This window comes from Alexandromys fortis, unplaced genomic scaffold (genome assembly GCF_014885135.2).
Source record: "Alexandromys fortis isolate MF-2015 unplaced genomic scaffold, M_Fortis_MF-2015_v1.1 scaffold_165, whole genome shotgun sequence".
Classification (NCBI taxonomy): Eukaryota; Metazoa; Chordata; class Mammalia; order Rodentia; family Cricetidae; genus Alexandromys; species Alexandromys fortis.
The window spans coordinates 3,504,280-3,523,492 of record NW_026068038.1 but is presented as its reverse complement, the minus strand read 5'-3'; the positions used below and the strand labels follow the sequence as shown (position 1 = coordinate 3,523,492).

General features: G+C 51.7%; 3 protein-coding genes across 7 annotated transcripts in view; 1 reads left to right on the top strand and 2 right to left on the bottom strand.

Annotated features, from left to right (window-relative positions):
• The first annotated feature begins 3,350 nt into the window (after positions 1–3,350).
• Spata2l (spermatogenesis associated 2 like) lies at positions 3,351–7,641 on the top strand. Of its 3 annotated transcripts, none has more exons than XM_050165244.1 (3): positions 3,351–3,626; positions 3,952–4,255; positions 5,689–7,641. In XM_050165244.1, exons 2-3 carry the CDS (start codon positions 3,953–3,955, stop codon positions 6,664–6,666), a joined length of 1,281 nt encoding a protein of 426 aa, XP_050021201.1. In that variant the 5' UTR covers positions 3,351–3,626; position 3,952; the 3' UTR covers positions 6,667–7,641. The 3 variants fall into 3 exon arrangements, with proteins under 3 accessions (XP_050021201.1, XP_050021199.1, XP_050021200.1); XM_050165242.1 differs by having other exon boundaries at positions 3,351–3,853; XM_050165243.1 differs by having other exon boundaries at positions 3,352–3,590.
• On the bottom strand, positions 7,642–15,535 carry Cdk10 (cyclin dependent kinase 10). 3 transcript variants are annotated; one of them, XM_050165245.1, is made up of 13 exons: positions 15,405–15,535; positions 13,421–13,532; positions 12,706–12,777; positions 12,168–12,270; positions 11,953–12,034; positions 11,095–11,162; positions 10,521–10,573; positions 10,252–10,321; positions 9,592–9,651; positions 9,229–9,352; positions 9,015–9,154; positions 8,566–8,618; positions 7,642–8,330 (listed from the first exon to the last, which is right to left on the bottom strand). In XM_050165245.1, exons 1-13 carry the CDS (start codon positions 15,489–15,491, stop codon positions 8,233–8,235), a joined length of 1,122 nt encoding a protein of 373 aa, XP_050021202.1. In that variant the 5' UTR covers positions 15,492–15,535; the 3' UTR covers positions 7,642–8,232. The 3 variants fall into 3 exon arrangements, with proteins under 3 accessions (XP_050021202.1, XP_050021204.1, XP_050021203.1); XM_050165247.1 differs by having other exon boundaries at positions 13,421–13,493; positions 15,443–15,526; XM_050165246.1 differs by having other exon boundaries at positions 13,421–13,493; positions 15,405–15,525.
• A 2,150-nt stretch (positions 15,536–17,685) lies between these two features.
• Positions 17,686–19,213, bottom strand: part of Spata33 (spermatogenesis associated 33) — a 9,823-nt gene continuing 8,295 nt past the window's right edge. The window contains exon 3 of the mRNA XM_050165255.1: positions 17,686–17,897. Coding sequence (XP_050021212.1) covers positions 17,686–17,897 — 212 coding nt within the window. The remainder of the gene's footprint in view (positions 17,898–19,213) is intronic.

The window sequence follows — 19,213 nt, the reverse complement described above, 5'->3', positions numbered from 1 at the left end:
ACCAGCCTGGTCTACAGAGTGAGTTCCAGGACAGCCGACACTACACAGATTTTGCTTTTCTTTTTTTGCAGGCAGCCAATTGCCTGATGGGAGGGAGGGAGGGAGGGAGGGAGGGAGGGAGGGAGGGAGGGAGGGAGAGAGAGAGAGAGAGAGAGAGAGAGAGAGAGAGAGAGAGAGAGAGAGAAAACAATGCCTACTGTGGATACCTAGAAGACAACCTAACAAGATGGGCAAGGAGGTTCCAAAGCATCTGCAGAGGCTATACCTTAAGAGAGGAAGAGAACAGGACTACGGAAATGTCAAGCAGTGCAGAACAAAGTCTTCCTACCAACAATGACTCAGATGAAGAAACCAGTGACTGGGGGAAAATATGGCCAAATCTCAGGGGAAGGGTGTGACTGCAGAATTGATGTTTTTGCTGTGCTGTCTCTGTTAAATACATCTGTTCCTGCTGAGACATATTAGGTTTATGGACCTGATCTTCCTGTGCTTCTCTTTGTTAACCGGGAAGAGAATAACATTCCTGTTTATGACAATGACTGAGATTTGGGTGCCTACACTGATAATCATATTGCTACCTGAGCAGACAGTCATAATTTAAGTATTGATGTTCATGCCTTGCATGATGAAATATTAACCATTCAACATTCAAAGCTGGATAAATTATCCTCTTTCACTGTTGCACAAAACTTGGGAAAGATTTTTGGTCATTATCTTTGTCTTTAATGGGACTTCTAAACTATGGTCCATAGGAATGTCACTGGGAAGCTTTTTGCTGGTTGTACCTGACTGAAAATTGATTTGCTACCCCATGTCTTCTTTATAGATTAACTTGCATGCCCTAAAATTAAAAAATAAAAGAGACTAAAAAATAAAAAATAAAAAAGAGGAAATTGCAGGGAATCATGGAGTTGGCCTGCCTACCTGCCTTGAGACGCATGTGTCATAGGTTTTTCAGGTTAGAGTCCACGGCTCCTAGGGCACAATGTGCCTTCCAGTTCCCCAGAGACTGATGTGCTCCTTCAGGCAGTGAAGGGTTCACGTCGCTTTGTGTTTGTTTTGCTGTATGTTCCCTTACTAATCAAGGAAGGATGGAGCTTGGCAGAACAACTGGTCTTAGACATTAATCTAGTGTACCCTGCATAGCTTGTAAACTTCATCGTATCCTGGCAACTACACCCATATTCGTCCGGGCAATTCCATTATATTCTCTTTCTGATAAAGGTATGAAAAGCCTGATTGCTCTAAAACTGTCACAGCCTCAGTCTTGCTGTAACCCTGACTTAGTTCCTCACAGCCACACCAGGTGACCTTGGCCCAGTCTGTAAACTTGGACATTTACAAATAACCAGAACTATAGGTGGTTCATACCCATAACCCTGCACTCCAGAGGCAGGAGCCAGAGAATCTCAAGTTATAGGCCAGCTGAGCTATCCAGAAAGACTCTCTTTAAAGGAGAAAAAAATTACTAACCAGTATAAAAGAAAGTCAAAAATAGTAACAACCACACCTGCATTGGATTGAGGAAAATCTTCAGACACATGATGGTGTAGGGAAGAGACAGCTGTGGATAAAGAAGCTAGATTACAGTTCTAGGCAAGATGAGTGTGAATAGCCTTGATCTAGCAAACCTGCCTAGGGAAAACCAAGGACGACAAAGGATGTGAAGAGCACAGAGGACACGTGGCGACACTGCTCACTCAGGGAGAGCACGAAAGGGAAGTAGCAATGGATGCAAAACAAACGACCCTAACTTACTGGCTCAAATACATAAGCCATTTATATCGTTCATGTACCTTCCAATGTAGGTAAGGTCCATGAGGAGCGCTCTACCCACCCCTGTCGTCAACTATGGCTGTTATTGGTGACAAGGGGCTGAGTCGGTCAGACAATGTCTTAGGTCAACGCCGATGGTGAACAGGGACCTCAGCTAAAGAGGTCAGAACAACGTAAGAGTATTCTATGACTGACTTAACAAACCACCACAGAATGGGGGAGGGGGTCTTACAACAGTTGTGCCAGTACAACTCTGAAGGCCACGAATCTATGTCATCAGGGCTGCATCTCCCATAAGAACATCGGCGGAGGCTCCTTCCTGCCTCCACCAGCTCCTACGGGCTTTCAGAATTCCTCGCTTGGAGCTGTAGCCCATCTTTGGCTCCATCTTCATAGAGCTTTCAATATATAAAACTTTTTTTTTTTTTTTTGGTTTTTCGAGACAGGGCTTCTCTGTGGCTTTGGAGCCTGTCCTGGAACTAGCTCTGTATAAAACTCTTCTTATGAGAACATCAATATTATTACTTTAAGGCTCATCCTAACCCAGAGTAACCTCTTAGTTACAAGTGGAAGAAAGCGCAATGGCAGGTGGACGTTAGCCCTCTACAAGGCCTCACCATTAGTTGAACAGAGTTTCTGTTTGTTCTTTGCAATGCTAGAGAACGAACCTAGAGCCCTGCACATTCTAGGCAATTGCTCTACCTCTGAGCCCCAGCCCCCAAGGCCTCTCTATTTTGCTGCTAGCTCTCTCATCAGACAGTGCTGGGATCCAGGAGTGTCTTGAAACAAGACAGGCGTGGAAACTTTATGATGCGGTCAAGGAAGTCAAACAATGTCACTGTGGGTTGAACAACCTTAAAAGCCAACCAATGGCCAGGCAGTGGTGGCACACGCCTTTAAGCACAGCAAAAAGTACAGTGATGAGCTGGGCGGTGGTGGCGCATGCCTTTACTCCCAGCACTCGGGAGGCAGAGGCAGGTGGATCTCTGTGAGTTCGAGACCAGCCTGGTCTACAAAGGGAGTTCCAGGACAGGCTCCAAAGCTACAGAGAAACCCTGTCTCGAAAGAAAAAAAAAAAAAAAAAAGTACAGTGATGGCCTGCAGGGTGTCTGAGAGCTGCCTACTTACCTTCATTTTCTAAGTCCTTCAAATCTGAGGAATTTTACAAGAAAGTAGACACCTTCCCCATGCTGGGTTCTATTTCATCAAACTTGGCCTAGGTTTGGTGACCTGGTGTATATATAATACAGGTCACTAAGATATACTCAGTGGAACCTCACCCGGTTGAGGAGCAGGCTGGACTCCGGTTCCTCAAGCCAACCCGCAAAAATAGCCAAATACTGGCAAGGCGGGGCCTGTCTTGGCTGGTGGATCCTGGACCAAAGGAGCTCAAAGATAAGTAAAGATATGTAAAGTGCAATTTAAAGCTGGGGGTGGTGGAGGATTGCTCAGTGGGTAAGAGCAACTTACCTGGCAGCTCACACCCAGCGTGTCGTAACCACTCCCCCTCTACCCCCCGCCCCCGGAACTAGGTGATTAACGACCTGGGACTAGTAGAAAGACTAGGGACTTAGAGACTGAATTTCAAAGGACCTACCTCAAAAGGTGAGCGGCCAAGGCGAGCCACCCCTTGCTTCGGCCAGGCCACGCCCACACCGCCACCGGCCCACTTAACCAAAAGGGTGGCAACCGATCCCAGCCTCGCCCCCCCGACGTCACGACCAAGGCCAAGGGGGCGGGCTCCACTCTCTGCAGAAGCGAGAGGCTAGACCCTGGCCCAAGTGGAGCTCTCTAGGACCGCTGGGGACTAGCAGGTAGCACCGCCGCCCGCGGGATCTACAGTATGGTCGGTCAGTGGGAAAGGGGCTCTGGTGGCCAGAGGCTCAGCTGGCGGGAGCGGGTATCCGCTGGAGGAGGGTGCTGTTAACACGAGGGCGGCTCAGCAAGCCGGGCTGAAGGTCTCCTGGGGAGGGGAAGCTAGAGATGCCCTCGTCACCCAGCTGTCGGCATCCACGTCTCCTGGCCGAAAGGGACCATAGATTCCGAGACTCGCTAAGCTGGCAAGGGCTGTTTCCAGGTTGGAGGGGGCCCTGGGGTTGCTGGGTGCGGGCTCGGGAGTCGCATAGCTGAGGCGACATGGTCTCTAGTTTGACACCTCATCCCGCGCTCGGTCAGGATGGGCAGCAGCTCGCTGTCAGAGGACTATCGCCTGTGCCTGGAGCGCGAGCTGCGGCGGGGCCGCGCGGATGTCTGCGGCGACCCCTCGCTGCGCGCGGTGCTCTGGCAGATCCTGGTGGAGGACTTTGACCTGCATGGGGCGCTACAGGACGACGCGCTGGCGCTGTTCACTGACGGCCTGTGGGGCCGTGCTGACCTGGCACCTGCCCTACGCGATCTGGCCCGCGCCTTCGAACTCCTGGAGCTGGCTGCCGTGCACCTGTACCTGCTGCCCTGGAGAAAGGAGTTCACCACCATCAAGGTATGGTTTGGTGATGTTCCTCCACTCTCTTCCTTGTCCAGGCTGTTGGGGGGTGCAGGTCCTCTACAGGGGAAAGTTCCGTGCTGAGGGGCTGTGGGCATATTGGGATGCATGCCCACCAGGGAGTCATTCACCTAAAACTCGCATTGTTGTCCTCAAAGTAGCCTCACTGTCCTGGTTGCTATGGAAATTCTAGGCTAGCCGTGGGTGGGAGGGTAAAGGAGGCACTTCATGTCCTGTGGTCATCCTAACTCCTCAAGGATGTGGACTGATCTGTTCAGTGGAGGCCGGGGACTAGAGCATGGACCTTGTTCCTGACTGGGTCCAGGTTAGGTGACCAGGTCCAGGGCTGACCTGTTTCTTCAGTCAGCTGATGGACCACCAAGTGGGGGCAGGGCTGCTCTGAGCTAATTTTGAGGGGGAAGGCAATGACGCCAGTGAGCACGTGGGCGAGGTAAACCTCCACTGGTTGTCATGGCAGCGTCTCCCCCTCCACACTCCTTTCTCTTCCTACCCCATCAGCTGCTGCTGGTGACAAGGTCACCTGAGATCTTGGAACTTTTCATTCATCCTTTCAGACTAGAGGCTCACCCACCAGTCCTTTGAGGACAAGGCAGAAGGAGCTTGGCCTTGAAAGAAGCTAGTTCTGGGATGGAGTGGTGCGGGCTGAGTCTCCTCATCGTGGGGTTCTAGCTAAGTTACCTATTCCCACTATGCCCCTTTCCTTGTAAGAGGCCATGAGAACAGTCAAGGTGCTAAGCCCTGAGAAGGATGTGGCCAGTGCAACTTATGTGTCCCCGACCTCTTCTTAAAGGGTCCATGCAGGGAAGTGCTCCAAGGTTGCCTAGAGCTGTAGACTTCCACATTGGGAAAAGACCCAAAGTTACCCTGATGCTGTGGTTTCACAGGAGCTTTGCTCTCAAAAGGACACTCCCATGTGTTAGCGTGGTCCTCTCCCTCTGCTGCACATCAGACTGGAAGACTACACAGCAAGGGGAGTGAGAGCAAACCGCCTGGTCTGAGAGCGAGAGCTCTCCATGGTTCATAGCGGGGAGGCTGACAAAAATAAGGGTCAGAATAGAATTTAAGAGGCTGACAACTGGGTGTGGCAGAACATTCCTGTAGGCTGAGGCAGCAGGATGGTGAGTTCAGGGGCGGGCGGGGGGGGGGGGGGGAGAGAGAGAGAGAGAGAGAGAGAGAGAGAGAGAGAGAGAGAGAGAGAGAGAGAGAGAGAGCGCGAGAGCTAGCTAAAGGGCTAGGGATGTGGCTCCAGTGTCAAGTGTTTGCTTAGCATACACAAGGCTTTCGGTTCTCCCCTGCAGGGGGGTTGAGGGGTGTCCAAGCTCACTCCAGACAGATGAGAACATCTCTGGGGGTGAGCAAACTTCTGAAGGGGACAAAGGTCAAGGCAGTACCAAGCCCCTCCCTTACAGACCTTCTCGGGGGGCTATGTGCATGTGCTGAAGGGCGTACTCTCTGAGGAGCTCCTGACCCGAAGCTTCCAGAAGATGGGCTACGTGCGCAGGGACAACCACCGCCTAATGGTGACCACCCCACCCCCTGCCTGCCAGCTGGTTCAGGTGGCCCTAGGCTGCTTCGCTCTTCGGCTGGAGTGTGAGATCCTAAGTGAGGTGCTGACCCAGCTGGGCACAAGTGTGCTTCCGGCTGAGGAGCTGCTCCGAGCACGACGGGCTAGTGGGGATGTTGCCTCCTGTGTGGCCTGGCTACAGCAGCGGCTGGCCCAGGATGAGGAGCCCCCACCCCTGCCTCCCAGGGGCACACCTGCGTCTTATGGGGCCCCAGTGGACCTGTATCAGGACCTGCAGGAGGACGAGAGCTCAGAGGCCAGTCTGTATGGTGAGCCCTCTCCGGGGCTGGACACACCCCCTATGGAACTGGCATATAGGCCACCACTCTGGGAGCAGAGTGCCAAACTGTGGGGTTCTGGGGGCCAGCCCTGGGAGCCCCCAGCTGATGATCTGCATCGGGCCAGCAGCCCACCATATGGGGCCCTGGAAGAGGAGCTAGAGCCAGAACCCTCTGCTTTCTCCTTCCTCTCTCTGCGCCGTGAGCTGAGTCGCTCAGGGGACTTAGCTACCCCTGATGCCCCTGGGAGTCCTGGGCAGGCCAGCCCCCGACACAGGCAGGCAGAAGGAGCACCAGCCTCAGCCTATGGGCCTGCGGTTGAGCCTCTAAGCTACCAGGCGCACAGCTGCTTGAGCCCTGGTAACCTGCCCACCCTCTGCTGTGACACCTGCCGCCAGTTACACGCTACCCACTGCACGGCCCTATCAGCCTGCCGCCCAAGTCATTCACTGCGCATACTTCTCGGTGACAACCAGAGACGCCTGTGGCTGCAACGAGCACAGGTGGATACCCTGATCTATGACAGTCCTGCGGCCCATCCCTAGGCCCAGAAGGACCCCAAGACAAGAGTTTGGGGAGACAGTTTCCACGGTGCTTCTTTTGGGAAAGGGCCTAGGCCAGTGGCTGCCCTGGCCCTCCTATTCCCCAGGGGAGTTCAGTACCTACAGTTGGAATGTTCTTGCGTGGGGCTGTATCAGGCCCTTCACTGACATGCCTGCCCCGCATTTCAGTCCTGTCTACTGCAGGCCCTGAGCTGAATCAACCCTCTTGTTCCTATCCTTATGCCCAGATGTGCTGGGTAGAGAAGTCCAGGTTGTCCATGTTACAGTACCCAAACTCACTCCAAGAAGGACCCCACCCTGCTCTCTACCTGCTCCCTGCAGGCTATGGTTCAGGATATGTCCCTTTCTCCGTGTGCTGAGAAATCTTCACCCAGGGGCTTGCTCAAGAGCCTGTAGACACCTAAGTTAGATTTGGGCCATGTGGGAGGTTCTGACAGGGGATAAGTCACTTAGCTGAGAGGCTCCCTGCTAACCCCTGCTGTTAGTAAGGAGCCTTGCAAAAAAACGGGCAACGGGAGAAGCTCTTACCCCTCCCCCCCCATCCAGCAGAAATGGTTCTCAGCAACCAGCTGTCTACCAGCCAAAGACGGGGTGAACATTACAGGCCACCCGTTGGGATACTGCCAAAAAGCATCTCACTGCCCCATGTAGCTCCTTGAAGGCACACAGATAACCAGAAAGAAAGAGTTACACCCTCTTTTCCCTTGGCGATAGCCCAGGCCCCCCCACACACACTGGGCTCCCTATACCAAGAACCCACAGGACAGTGATGATGAAGGGCTGGGCTTTCGTCAACTCCGAGGAACCCCGGGCACAGCATTGCTGCTCTGAACACCTCCTCTACTGGCACCCCTCGGCCATGGCTGTTCCTACTCCTCACTCCCAGCCCCTCAGAGGACACTGTCCATGCTGCATGGATCAAAACCCCAGAGTACATTAAAGGATTGTGAAACTGTCTATTGGAAAAGCTTTTTATCTCTCCACCCCTGGAAAAGGAGCCCGCCAGTTCTCTCTGTGGGCACATCCACCAAGGGCTCTCCTTCTGACAGTCTAAAAAGAGTTCTATCGTGGCCCCAACCAATGCTTACTGCCTCCTTCCCACCTGAAGCCCCACCATCCCTGCCCAGGGTCACTATAGCCTGTCCTGGGCAGCTCCTAGTGACCAAGCAGGAACAGTATGGTCTCCTGGGCCTGCTCATCCAGGCTAATGCCTTGCTCCAGTTCAGCACTATACTGATTTGGGCCTTTGGACCTCTCAGCTCTATCTAGCACTGCCTCCCCAGAAGCATGTCCTCACTGACAGACAAGGCTGCCAGGAGCTAACAGGCCACCAGATGATGCTACAGCAGCCCAGTTTATGCTGGGTATCCCCACTGAGCAACATCCCAGTTCATAATCTACTTGCATCAGGGCAGAGAGGATAGCAGAGAGGAGTTAGCTGAAGAGAGGATGTTAGCGGGAGGGGACAAAGGCATCTTGGCCTGGAGGGCCCTCCCAGTCTGCTGCCTGATGATCCATGAGGATGTGTAGGGATGGCCGGACCCACCGTCAGGGCTTGCATCGTTTGCTCTGTCCCTCAGTGGCAGCTGGGGCAGCACGCTTATTGCGGTGGTGGGGGAAGGTGGGCATGAGTTCCGGCTCACAGGCTGCATGAGAAGGGATAGTTTCGGTGTTGGCTTAGAGAAGCGGTTCCTGGTGGAGCACGCTCCAAGTCTAGATGGGACTAACCTTCCATCTGCTTCCTTCCTTCTCCCCTGTGGAGTCTGTTCACATTCCACCCACACAAACCTGCATTGGGAACCCACCGAATATGGACAAACAGGGCTTTCTGTCTGTCAAACCCCCCAAAGAGGAGAACCCAAGGAGATCTGCAGAACTCACGTAAGGGCTTCTCTTTGAAGTAGGAGCTCTCCAGACAGTCCCCCGCAGTTGCCCTGAAGAATGACAGTGACCGTTGGCTTCAGAGAGGCCTATTTCACTCAAAACACAGCCAGGCTCAACAGCCCAATTCTACCTCCAACAATTGGGGGCTAGAGGCCTAGAAATGCCAGGCAGCTCAGAATGGCTCTAAGTCCTAAGTCACTCAAACTAGACACCCGGCACTTAGGGCACATCTGCAGTCTGTGTTATGAGAAACCATCTTTAAGAGGTTTGTTGAATTGAGATGGCTCAGTGCTTGCCTAACATACGCAAGGCCATAGTTTCCCACGCCCCACACCATAAAACATAAATTAAGGATCTGGGTTTAAGGTATTCTTCCATCTTGAAGTCAGGGCCCTCTCCTCCTGAGGGGTATGGCCCATGGAGCTGCCTAGAGGAAGGGTCTGTACCTTTTCTTAGGGTCGTACATGAAGAGGAAATTGAGCAGACGAAGTCCGGCCTCTGAGAGCCACGGGAACTTGTGCTTGAGATTGTTGTAGGGCTGTTTCCTCAAGCTGTATTGGCCAGCCAGCGGCAGCTTGGAGAAACCCTGTAAGAGGCAGGGGCTGGAGCTACAGCGCCACCAGGCAGAGATGGGAATTGGGAATTGTCTGCAGTACCCACCGGCCAGATATTCTCACTCGGTGTCCCCAGCAGCTGTACAATCAAGTCGATCTGGTGGATCTCAGAGGTGCCAGGGAGAAGGGGCTTATGGGCCAGCAGCTCTGCCAGGATGCAACCAACAGCCCTGCAGAAGCAGCCAATCTCTGCTTAGCCCCATGTCAACGTACTCGTGAAGGAGGCATAAGGCTCTCCCACCAGGTCTGCCGACGCTGCCAGATGCCAGCGAGCACTCCAGCTATGCTCGCATGCTCCCCTAGGTCCCAAGGTCAGGCTCACACCACAGCACCAATCCTGCTCCCCCTGTCCCAGGGCTACCTCCAGGGCCAGGTCACTTGAGGACCCAGGAGCAGAAACTACTCCTACCACATGTCAATGCTGGTGGTCTGGGTAGTCGTTCCAAGCAGCAGCTCTGGGGCTCGGTACCTGCAGACAAAGGCCCCATTTTATTTCTGGTCAGCGCCTCTCCTTCAGTCTGAGCTCCCTCAGGGTCCCCGGTGGCCTGAGTGATAGGGTCACTACTCATAGCCTGGACTAACGGCTACCCTAAGCAGGAAAGCCCCCACGTCTATGTTACAAGAATCAAGAGACCATCAGCTTGTTTCAGGCCGAAGCCAAAAAGACATGTAGCTGAGGCCATGTAAGGGTCCTGATGAGAATGTGCGGGACGTCAATGCCCTGCCCTTTGCCACAGCCCCATTCTGCCCTAGAAACAACCACAGAAGCTACCCTTCCCTTCCTGAGACAGAGACAGACTACAGCTGTTTTAGTGCAGGACAGCATTTCTTTCTTTGGGTTTTTTGGTTGTCGTTTTTCGAGACAAGGTTTCTCTGTGTAGTCCTGGCTGTCCTGGAACTCACTCTGTAGACCAGGCTGGCCTCAACTCAGAGATGTGCCTGCCTCTGCCTCCCCAGTGCTGGGACTGAAAGTGTGTAAGGCCCTTTTGCAGCATCTGCCTCAACTACAAAGGGCCCCATGGAAGGCATACCCACTCCTACAGGCCACCACAGTTCAAAAGGAACTCACCAGAGGGTAACAACCTTGGGAGTCATCGGCTTTACTGGAACACCATAGGCCCGGGCCAGGCCAAAATCCGCTGCAGTAGGAGAAGAGGAGACAGAGTATCACTCAGTGAGGACAGACAAGTTGCTATCTGGAAATAGTTGAATTAAGATGGCCTGGGGCTAGGAAGACAGACATGCCATCTCTGGCTTCCACACTGACATCCCCTACCCCTACAGGCATGCTCAAAGAAACCCAGTCCCACATATGTGGGCTCGGCACCCAGCACCCACCTGTCTTTACACAGCCCTTATCTGTCATGAGCAAGTTGGACACCTTCAGGTCCCTGAGTAAGAAAGAAGGCATTAGTTTTCCAAGCCAAAGGGCAGCCATGCTGTCACCACAGCCCGACACACTTTCCTGCCATTGAACGAGGTCTTCTAAGCTCGAGAGGGTGGGGAGTAGTAGGGGACTGGCTAGTGGGAGGCCAGCAACCTCAGTAACTGAGCGAGTAGAGGCCAGGTCTCCATGCCTGCTGCCGCCTCGCCCATAGGCTGCTCCACACAAACGGGTTCCCAGCTCCTGGCCTGAGACTCACTGTAGGCAGGTGCTCTCTCTGCTGACGGCTTCTGGCTGCTCTTCTATCACCCACCCACCTTCTATTGCCCAGAGATATGAGGGCTGCTCGGGCTTGTTTGATCCAAGATCCTCGCCCAGGATCAGTCAGAGAATTTCTACTGGGTGTTGGCTCCTCTCCTGAAGATATTCAGAATAAGGCACTGTGGGAAGCCAAAGCTATTCCTGGCCCTCTCCCTCCCTCTCCTCAGACACCTCCAACACACCTTCCTCCTGGTTGTCCCTGCCCACCTGTGGATGATGAAGTTCCTGTGCAGGTACTGAAGGCCACGGAGCACCTGGAGCACGATGCATTTAACCTAGGAGAGGTTCAGAAGCACAGGGTGGAGAGCTTTGAGACTCTGCCTGGCAGTCACCAGCAGCCTGCCAGGAGTGTGGCTGTTGCTATGTCCTGCACAGCTAAGACAGTACCAGTACGCAATGCACTTATTTGTTGTATATGTATGAGCATGTGACACGCGTGTTTGTGTACGGGTGGGTGTGTGCACCTGTGTGTGAACATAGGAGGTTGACGTCAGGTGTCTTCATCAATTGCTTTCTACCTTACATACTGAAGCAGCATCTCTCTCTTTTTTTTTTAATGGCTGGAGAGACAGCGTGGGTGCTGGGAACCGAACTCTTTATATTTATGGTTGTGAGCCTAGCCTTTAATGGCTGAGTTGAAGCAGCATCTCTTATTTGAACCTAAAGCTGGCCAAATTTAGCGAGTTTAGCTAACCAGCTTGCCTGGAAATCCTGTCTCTACTACCTGCCTAATGCAGGGATTATAGGCAGGCTGCCATGCCCACCTACCATTTATTTATATGGGTGTTAGGGATCCGAACTCTGGTCCTCACACTTGTATGCACACAGGCACTTTTTTTCACCCTCTGAGCTATTTCTCCAGTCCCCTTTTCCTTTCCAGTAGCCTGACGTGTGGACTGAGAAGACCTGGGTCCCCAAGTTCCCACAGTACACCACAGGGAGTAATTCAACTCCTTAAGGCGCTAGATGCTGTGAAAAAGACAGCAGGCAACACCATCCATGTCCAGCTGTCACATTCAATATGGCTACCCACCAAACAGCCAGCGAAGAACCTCCCTGACACACCTGGGCCTCGGAGAATGGTGTCGGCATATTTTCCAACAGACTGGCCAGATCTTGCTCACAGTAACCCATCACCAGGAAGATGCTAGAAGGAAGAGAGAAAACACATGCCACCTTCTGTTTCCCCCCTAGTGGGTAAAGAGCTCTGTGCCTGCTGGAGAAAGGCCAACCCCACGAGAGGGACCCTTGGGGTAGGACAGCCTCAGGAAACCACACACCTCTCCAAGTGGTTGCCCACAACCACCTCCTTCAGCTCCACAATATTTGGGTGACGGAGACGCAAGAGCAACGTGATCTCACGCAGGCTGCTGATGGGAATGCCTGTAACCAAAAGGGCTCGGTGAACTCGACTCCACCACACCTGGGACCCCATAAACACTGTCCCCTACAGTGGAAATTAGTGCTACCAACACCGTTCTTACTCCAGCATTCATGGATGCAAGGCAAGTGGGCAGGGGTACCAGTCTTGTGGAGGGTGGCAGTGAACTCACCAGAGGACAGAGGGGGCGAAAGGGCTTGGAGAGAATGTCCAAGTTTACAGTTAGCCAAGGTAGGGAAAGTCTGGCAGGGCTGAGGAGCTCAAGCCCCGGCTGCAGTGACAGGCAGGGCAGTGACATGCGGGGCCAGCCCCTTAACTGCTCTGCACACACCCTCAGAAGAGTTCAGTCCTGAGAAACCACAAGTAACCAGGGCTTTCCTCCTCCCTCCTGTGGTAATGCCCCAGGCAGGGGCTTCTGCACCCCACTCCTGGCTCACCATCCTTTTCTTTGTCCATCCGCACCTTCTTCAGGGCAACAATTTCATCTGTATGGGTATCCCGGGCCCGATCTGAAACAGAAACACGTGTGTAATGGAGTCTACCTCAAACTCTCCCCCAGCCCATCCTGCCACGCGGGAGCCTCCTGGGCTTCTCTTCTCTGACAACCGAATGCCCAGCAACTCTCGGCCCTTCCTTCACCAAGATCTGAGCTTGGGGATCCTCACTGGTGCTGGATGGGGGTGGGGAGGGGTTTCCAGTTTAGCTCTGAGCTGGAAGCTGGCTCCCAGCAATTCAGCTGGTAAGGAGCTCTCCTGGGGCTTCTCTTTCTCCTGCAGCCCACTGCTTTGTGTTCTCTTGTGCTAACTCTAAGAGCACTTCAAGTGCTCTATCTAAGAGGAAACACTTACTGTATATGATAATGGCTTACAGAGTTTTGTTGACTTGTGCAACTTCCAAATACTAGGCAAAATGACTCTCACACCCAGGGAGCCGCAAGGAGCTTTCCGAAGCCGTGCATTTTATTGGCCGGTTATCCCCACTCCTCCCTCATGTTTGGATTGCTGACACCGACAACCTGATGCTTATGTTTATCCAGTCATGGTGGAAACCACACCGGGAATTCAAGTCTGGGAGCAAGCTTTGGAGCGCAGAATGTGAGCCGTCCCTTCCTAGCACAGCTGTGCCTACACACTCCTTGTCTTGACCACTCACACACAATGCCGTAGGTGCCCTCGCCAATTCGGTTCAGCTTCTCAAACTCCTTAACGCTCCGGCATCTTCCCAGCTGAAAGACAGAGGAGTAGCCAGTGTGGGGATCTGGAAGCTAAATAACACAAGCAATGATGAATCTCCCCCATGCCTGGCACTGACAGGCTTGCTTGCCTCTTGCTCACCAAAAAGAAAAGCGACCACATACTTGGAATTTCCTGATGAGCAGAGGGAAAGAATGACACTGGAACCACTTTGAAGTGCTGAAGGTGGCCTTAATGACTCCCTCCACCCCAGCGTTCCAGATGTCTGCTGTCGGGTAACAAATGGCCACAAGCCATGTATACAAACACCCTGTGGAGAGGGAACCTGCCTCCAACACGCAGTCCCAACTTCCTTGTGGGAAAACCTATCCAGGGGTATTCATTTGTGAGGTCTGGGAAGGGACCTCCAGATCAGCAGAAGCTAGCTGACCTACTTCCTTTTGTAGGCTGGGATGAGGATGGGGGTCAGGTGGAGCAACAAAACCAACTAGGTAGCCCACCCTATGAGAAGCAGCTGCCTCTAGAATTTTAGGGGTCAGAGAAATAGCTTGCTTGAGTCATGGTATTCTGGGGTCTTAGTAGGGATTCTGTAACCTAATACATCTTCACAGTGCATTGCCTTTGTAGGTGGAGTAAATATAAGCATTTCTTGGTTATAGACCTCATCAATGTTAGGATTCTGTTATGCCAGTTCCCAGGTGGCTTTGCCCCCCGCCCCACATCAAGCTCTTCTCTATTGAAACAGGGTTTCTCTAACAACTCTGTAGAGTTGGCCTCAAACTCACAGAGATCGGCCTGCTTCGGCCTCCCTAGTGCCGGGATTAAAGGTGTGCGCCCCCATGCTCGACCTGGCTTCCCTTCTCTTAACAGCCCTGACCTGTGATAGTTGATGCTTTTCCATGATCCACTCCTTAACCCCTGTCTCATAGTCCTCTCCCTAAGCTTACTGTCCTAAGCTTCCTGTCCGCTCTGCATGTCCCTCCACCGGCGTGTGGCATGAGATTCCTTGTCAACGCTGTCGAAATTCTGGCTACTTTCCTGGTCCAAACCAAATGTCAACCCTTCTACAAGTCTCTTATTCTATTATTATTATTTTAGTTTAGTTTAGTTTTTCGAGACAGGGTTTCTCTGTAGCTTTGGAGCCTATCCTGGAACTAGCTCTGTAGACCAGGCTGGCCTCGAACTCACAGAGATCCGCCTGCCTCTGCCTCCCGAGTGCTGGGATTAAAGGCGTGCGCCACCACCGCCCGGCTATTCTATTATTTGCTCGCTTTTGCGGTCTCACTTCCGTAGCCCAGGCAGCCCTCCAATTTGGGATGATCATCCTGCCTCAGTCTCCTGAGTACTGGGATTACAAGTATAGGCCACCACGCATACTTGACATTTTTGTACAATTATTGTACACTATTGTGCGTATTCTCCCCCTTTAGGAGATTTCGCAACCTCAGCTCCCAGCACAGTGCTCTGAAGCTCTTAGGTAGTGAACTTAAGTTCATGTGCCTTGGCCTTGCAAACCACCGTTTGCTAAAACATACGCGGGCTGCTGCAAACCTCTTCCTACCAACAGTCTACTTGAGCCCAAATCAGGACTCCTAAGGTTCACCTTCCCCATCACACAAAAGAGACTATACCGAGTGTGGGTAAAGCAGACCGGTAAACAAGGTGACAACTCCCGGCTGCAGGTGCCACCGGAACGCCCCATTCTTCTCTCCGCAAAAACTCCACGCCCCACCCCGCCGCCTCACCCGAGTTCGCACTCCTTCGGATCCCACCCGCGTGCCCCGTCCCCAGCCGCCCAGCTGCGGATTTCTGCACACGCCGCAGCCAACTCTGGGACTGACATCCCTCCGATGCCGGAGCCTCAAACTTTAAGGCGACAGTGAGCCTCAGAGCGCTCCAGTCCGGCCCTGCCACAGCGCCGCCCGAGTGGCACCCCGTCGCACCCTGTGTTCTGGAGGCACGGTGAAGAAACCTTCCTTACGGATGTACTTCAGTCGGATCTGATCCGACTCTAGGTCCACCTCCGCCATGCCGAAGCCCTTGCTGCTCCACCGCCCACTTCCAGCGCGCAGGCGTAAACCGCCCATCGGCGCAGGCGCATAACGTACTTCCGGTTTATCTTGGCCCATCACCTAAGCATTCCCTAGAGGACGTCCAGTCTGGATCTGCTCGTGGCAGAGGTTCCGCCCTCTTTGCGGCGTTAGGTGCAGACACGACCCCGCAAAATTGCTCAAAGTACATCCCTGGTTCTGATCAGCCGAAGAAAACGCTTTCCTTTCCTATTTCCCACTTAAGTAAGACCAGTTCCAGCAGATCAGCTATGCTTTCTGCTCTTCAAGGAGACCACTGCAAAAGAACTTTGCTTTTTCACAGGGGTTAGGTACATTGCCCGAAAACTGGCTCTGTGGGAACCCATCTCTTCCTGAGGTCAACCTTGTCCCATCACTAGCCAAGGACAAGACAGATGAAGTCTTGCGCAGGAAGAGGCATATCATCCACAAGGAAATAAAGGGCCGCTTTCCTGTTCTTTCTACTCCACATTTACCTTCCTGGTTGAGGGAGAGTTGTGTGGTTTGGGAGACATCTGGGAAGGAATAGCAGTACTGGCCACTGGAGAGCAATGCCAGCCCAAGAGGTTCCGTGAGGCTGCTCAGCTCTGAACACCATTGTCTCTAACCCCTAATCTATCTTTGTATAGATTAGGAAAGCGAATGTTCCTGCTTCTCAGTACCCAGAGCCCAGGCCCATGTGGGCACAGTACTTAGGTCAATGCTGTAGTGTGTGTTTGGACGCGGGGCATATGCCTGTAATTCCTGTAATAGGAACACTCTGGAGGCTGAGGCCAGAAGATTCTGAGTTCCAAACTAAAACAGGTTACATAGTCTGGTTATCTCAAAACAAAAGACGACTTTCTTCAGTAACCAGTCTCTAACTTTTTTTTTTTTTTTTTTTTTTTTTTTTTAGTTTTTCGAGACAGGGGGTTTCTCTGTGGCTTTGGGGCCTGTCCTGGAACTAGCTCTGTAGACCAGGCTGGCCTTGAACTCACAGAGATCTGCCTGCCTCTGCCTCCCGAGTGCTGGGATTAAAGGCGTGCGCCACCACTGCCCAGCTAACGTATTTTTTTTAAAAGTGAGATCTCCGCCACATTGTTTGCCCTTTTACATTTTTTTTCTAAAACTTTAAAAATTGTTTTTCTCTGGGAATGTTGTCACAAACCTGAAATCCCAGTAGTTGGGAGACTGAGACAGAAGGATTGCTGTCTCAAGACTGACCAGGACTACATAGTGAGTTCCAGTCCAGACTGGATTGGATATGAAACCCTAACCCTGTCTCAGAAAACAACCACACTGGGACTGCAGCTCAATAGGAGAGCATCTGCCCAGCACCGTGTGAGGTCCTAGGCTCACTCCTCAGCACCACACACACAAATCATTTTTCAAAGTCACTTAGGTTAGGTATATGAAGATATATATTGTCAGGCCTGCAAGTATGTACTAGCTAGTATAGTCTACATATTTTATATACTAACTGGTCTCATGTATATATTAGAAACTGTTGGCATGTGTAACAGGCGACAGATCCCCTCGCCCTAGTACAGGAGAAGGTGTGTTTGTGATCCTGGTAGGCATATCACTGTCTCTGCTTTTGTTAGCCTACAGAGCCCAAACAATATGGCAATTAATGAAGATAACACACTTCTACTAGACCACATATAAGAAAGGAGGCTGGTAGGGGCATTCTCTCAAGACACAGCCTGACCCGAAGTTTGCTAGGGTGGAGTCGACTGAAAAAATGGGACATGTTTGGATTCCTAGTGGCCCTTCTCTATAAAGTCCCTTCATCCATGGGCCAGAAAAACAAGACAGCATTCACAAGCTATAGCCAAGTGCCCTGCTGCCCTCCTCAGTTCAAGGACACACTACATTTTTTTTTTTGAGTCTTTAGTACAGACAGCCAAGCTAGTGTCCCACAAGCCCTGAGGCCTCTCTGCTCTTGAACTTAACAGTTCTCAGACTGACCTTTGCTGCAGACTTGGGGGGAATGCCATTTACTCTCTGAGCCAGCCACTTTCTCCCCATCAAGCTGCTGAGGACTCTGGGAAAACTCAAATAGGCGCTGAGACAGAACCTCAAGGACTGGAGAAGGGCATCCAGTGCCAGCACAGGGAAGGGTGGCCCTTCCACAAGATCACAGGAAACAATCACAGCTCCTGGGAGTTCTCATTTATTCTGGGTTGTGTCCTTCATAGGCTGCTATTGTGCTGGGGCTCCTGTGCCGGTAGTAAGGGCCCCAGTCAGCCTGTTCATGAATGGTTCTCTGTTCTTCATTTTCAGGGAGGCCATAGCTGATTAGCGTCTCATTTGAGGCATGGGTGATGATGATCTGCGGAATGACATTTCTCTTCTTGCTCGACTTTTGTTTTGTATCAGATTTGTCTAGAGGGAAGAAAACATCCATCCATTTAGTGGGTGTGTGGAAACTTCTTCCACAATGAAGATAAGGCCTGTTTTAGCTCCCGGTAACGGAAACAGATTCATGGCCAGTAGGAAAAACAAAACCAACTGCCTGATGGTTCAATTCCACCACTCAGACAGATTGACAGCTTGGAGGGGCGGCTGTGAGTACTGGGTAGACTCATGCCGGAAGAAACAGAGGAGACTACATTTCACAAGCTGCAGGATACCTCCGGGGTGATGAATACAGGCCACGAACATTCTTTTGAGTCTTTAATACAGACAAGCTAGGATCCCACCACCCCCAAGGCCTCTCTATTCTTGAAATTAACAGTCATTTTTTTCTAGACAGGGTTTCTCTGTCCCAAAACTCGATCTGTAGACCAGGTCGTTCTCGAACTCACAGAGTTCTGCCTGTGTCTGCCTCCCGAGTACTGAGACTAAAGGTGTGTGTCACCACCACCTAGCAACAGATACTTCTAAGACTAGCATTGTCTCCAGACTTGGGGACATGTCATTTACTAACTTCCAAGTGCTTCCACCACACACCTTCATGAGCAAATGAACAGAGAGTACTTTAAATGCCCACCTGAGTCACAGTGTGAGCTGCCGCCCGGTGACCTACCACTGCACAGCTGGCTATTCCCGACACACACGCTAGTCAGACCTTCAGGATCTCCAGATTTACTGTCTGAACCAGCCACCTTCTCCCCATTGAGCTGCCTGGTCAGAAATGTTAGAGGGCTCAGGTGCCTAGTCTCCAAAGAATTCCAATTTGGAAAACCTTTCTGTTCAGAACTTTATGAATCAAAATGTTCTAGAAATAGGCATTCCTGAAGGTTCGTCATCTCATAATGCTTTGTCTGGGTAGTTTTTATTTTTCATTTATTTATTTATTTAAATGTAAAGTTTTTTTTTACATATTTATTTATTATTACACAGTGTTCAGTCTGCAGGCCAGAAGAGGGAGCCAGATCAAACTACAGATGGTTGTGAGCCACCATATGGTTGCTGGGAATTGAACTCAGGACCTCTGGAAGATCAGTCAGTGCTCTTAACTTCTGAGCCATCTCTCCAGCCCTATTTATTAACTTTTAAGGTAATATAAAAAGCAATGGATTTTATTAGGGCAGCTTCACACATATAGAAAGGTTTATTTTGGCTCATAGTTGTATAGGTTTCAACTTATGACCACAGGGCCTAGTGGCAACATCAGAATACCATGTGACAAGGGAGATATGCTCACCTTGTGGTGACTGGGTACCAAAGGAAGACATGGATAAGGTTGGGACCCAGAA

Bases quoted from the DNA above. Each gene is read 5' to 3' on its own strand.
- Spata2l (XM_050165244.1), top strand. From the start codon at position 3,953: ATGGGCAGCAGCTCGCTGTCAGAGGACTATCGCCTGTGCCTGGAGCGC. The intron at 4,256-5,688 runs GTATGGTTTGGT...CCTCCCTTACAG, and splicing joins AGGAGTTCACCACCATCAAG to ACCTTCTCGGGGGGCTATGT.
- Cdk10 (XM_050165245.1), bottom strand. From the start codon at position 15,491: ATGGCGGAGGTGGACCTAGAGTCGGATCAGATCCGACTGAAGTACATC. The intron at 12,778-13,420 runs GTGAGTGGTCAA...TTTCTGTTTCAG, and splicing joins GGGCACCTACGGCATTGTGT to ATCGGGCCCGGGATACCCAT. The intron at 8,619-9,014 runs GTACAGACCCTT...GTCATTCTTCAG, and splicing joins ATGTACGACCCTAAGAAAAG to GGCAACTGCGGGGGACTGTC.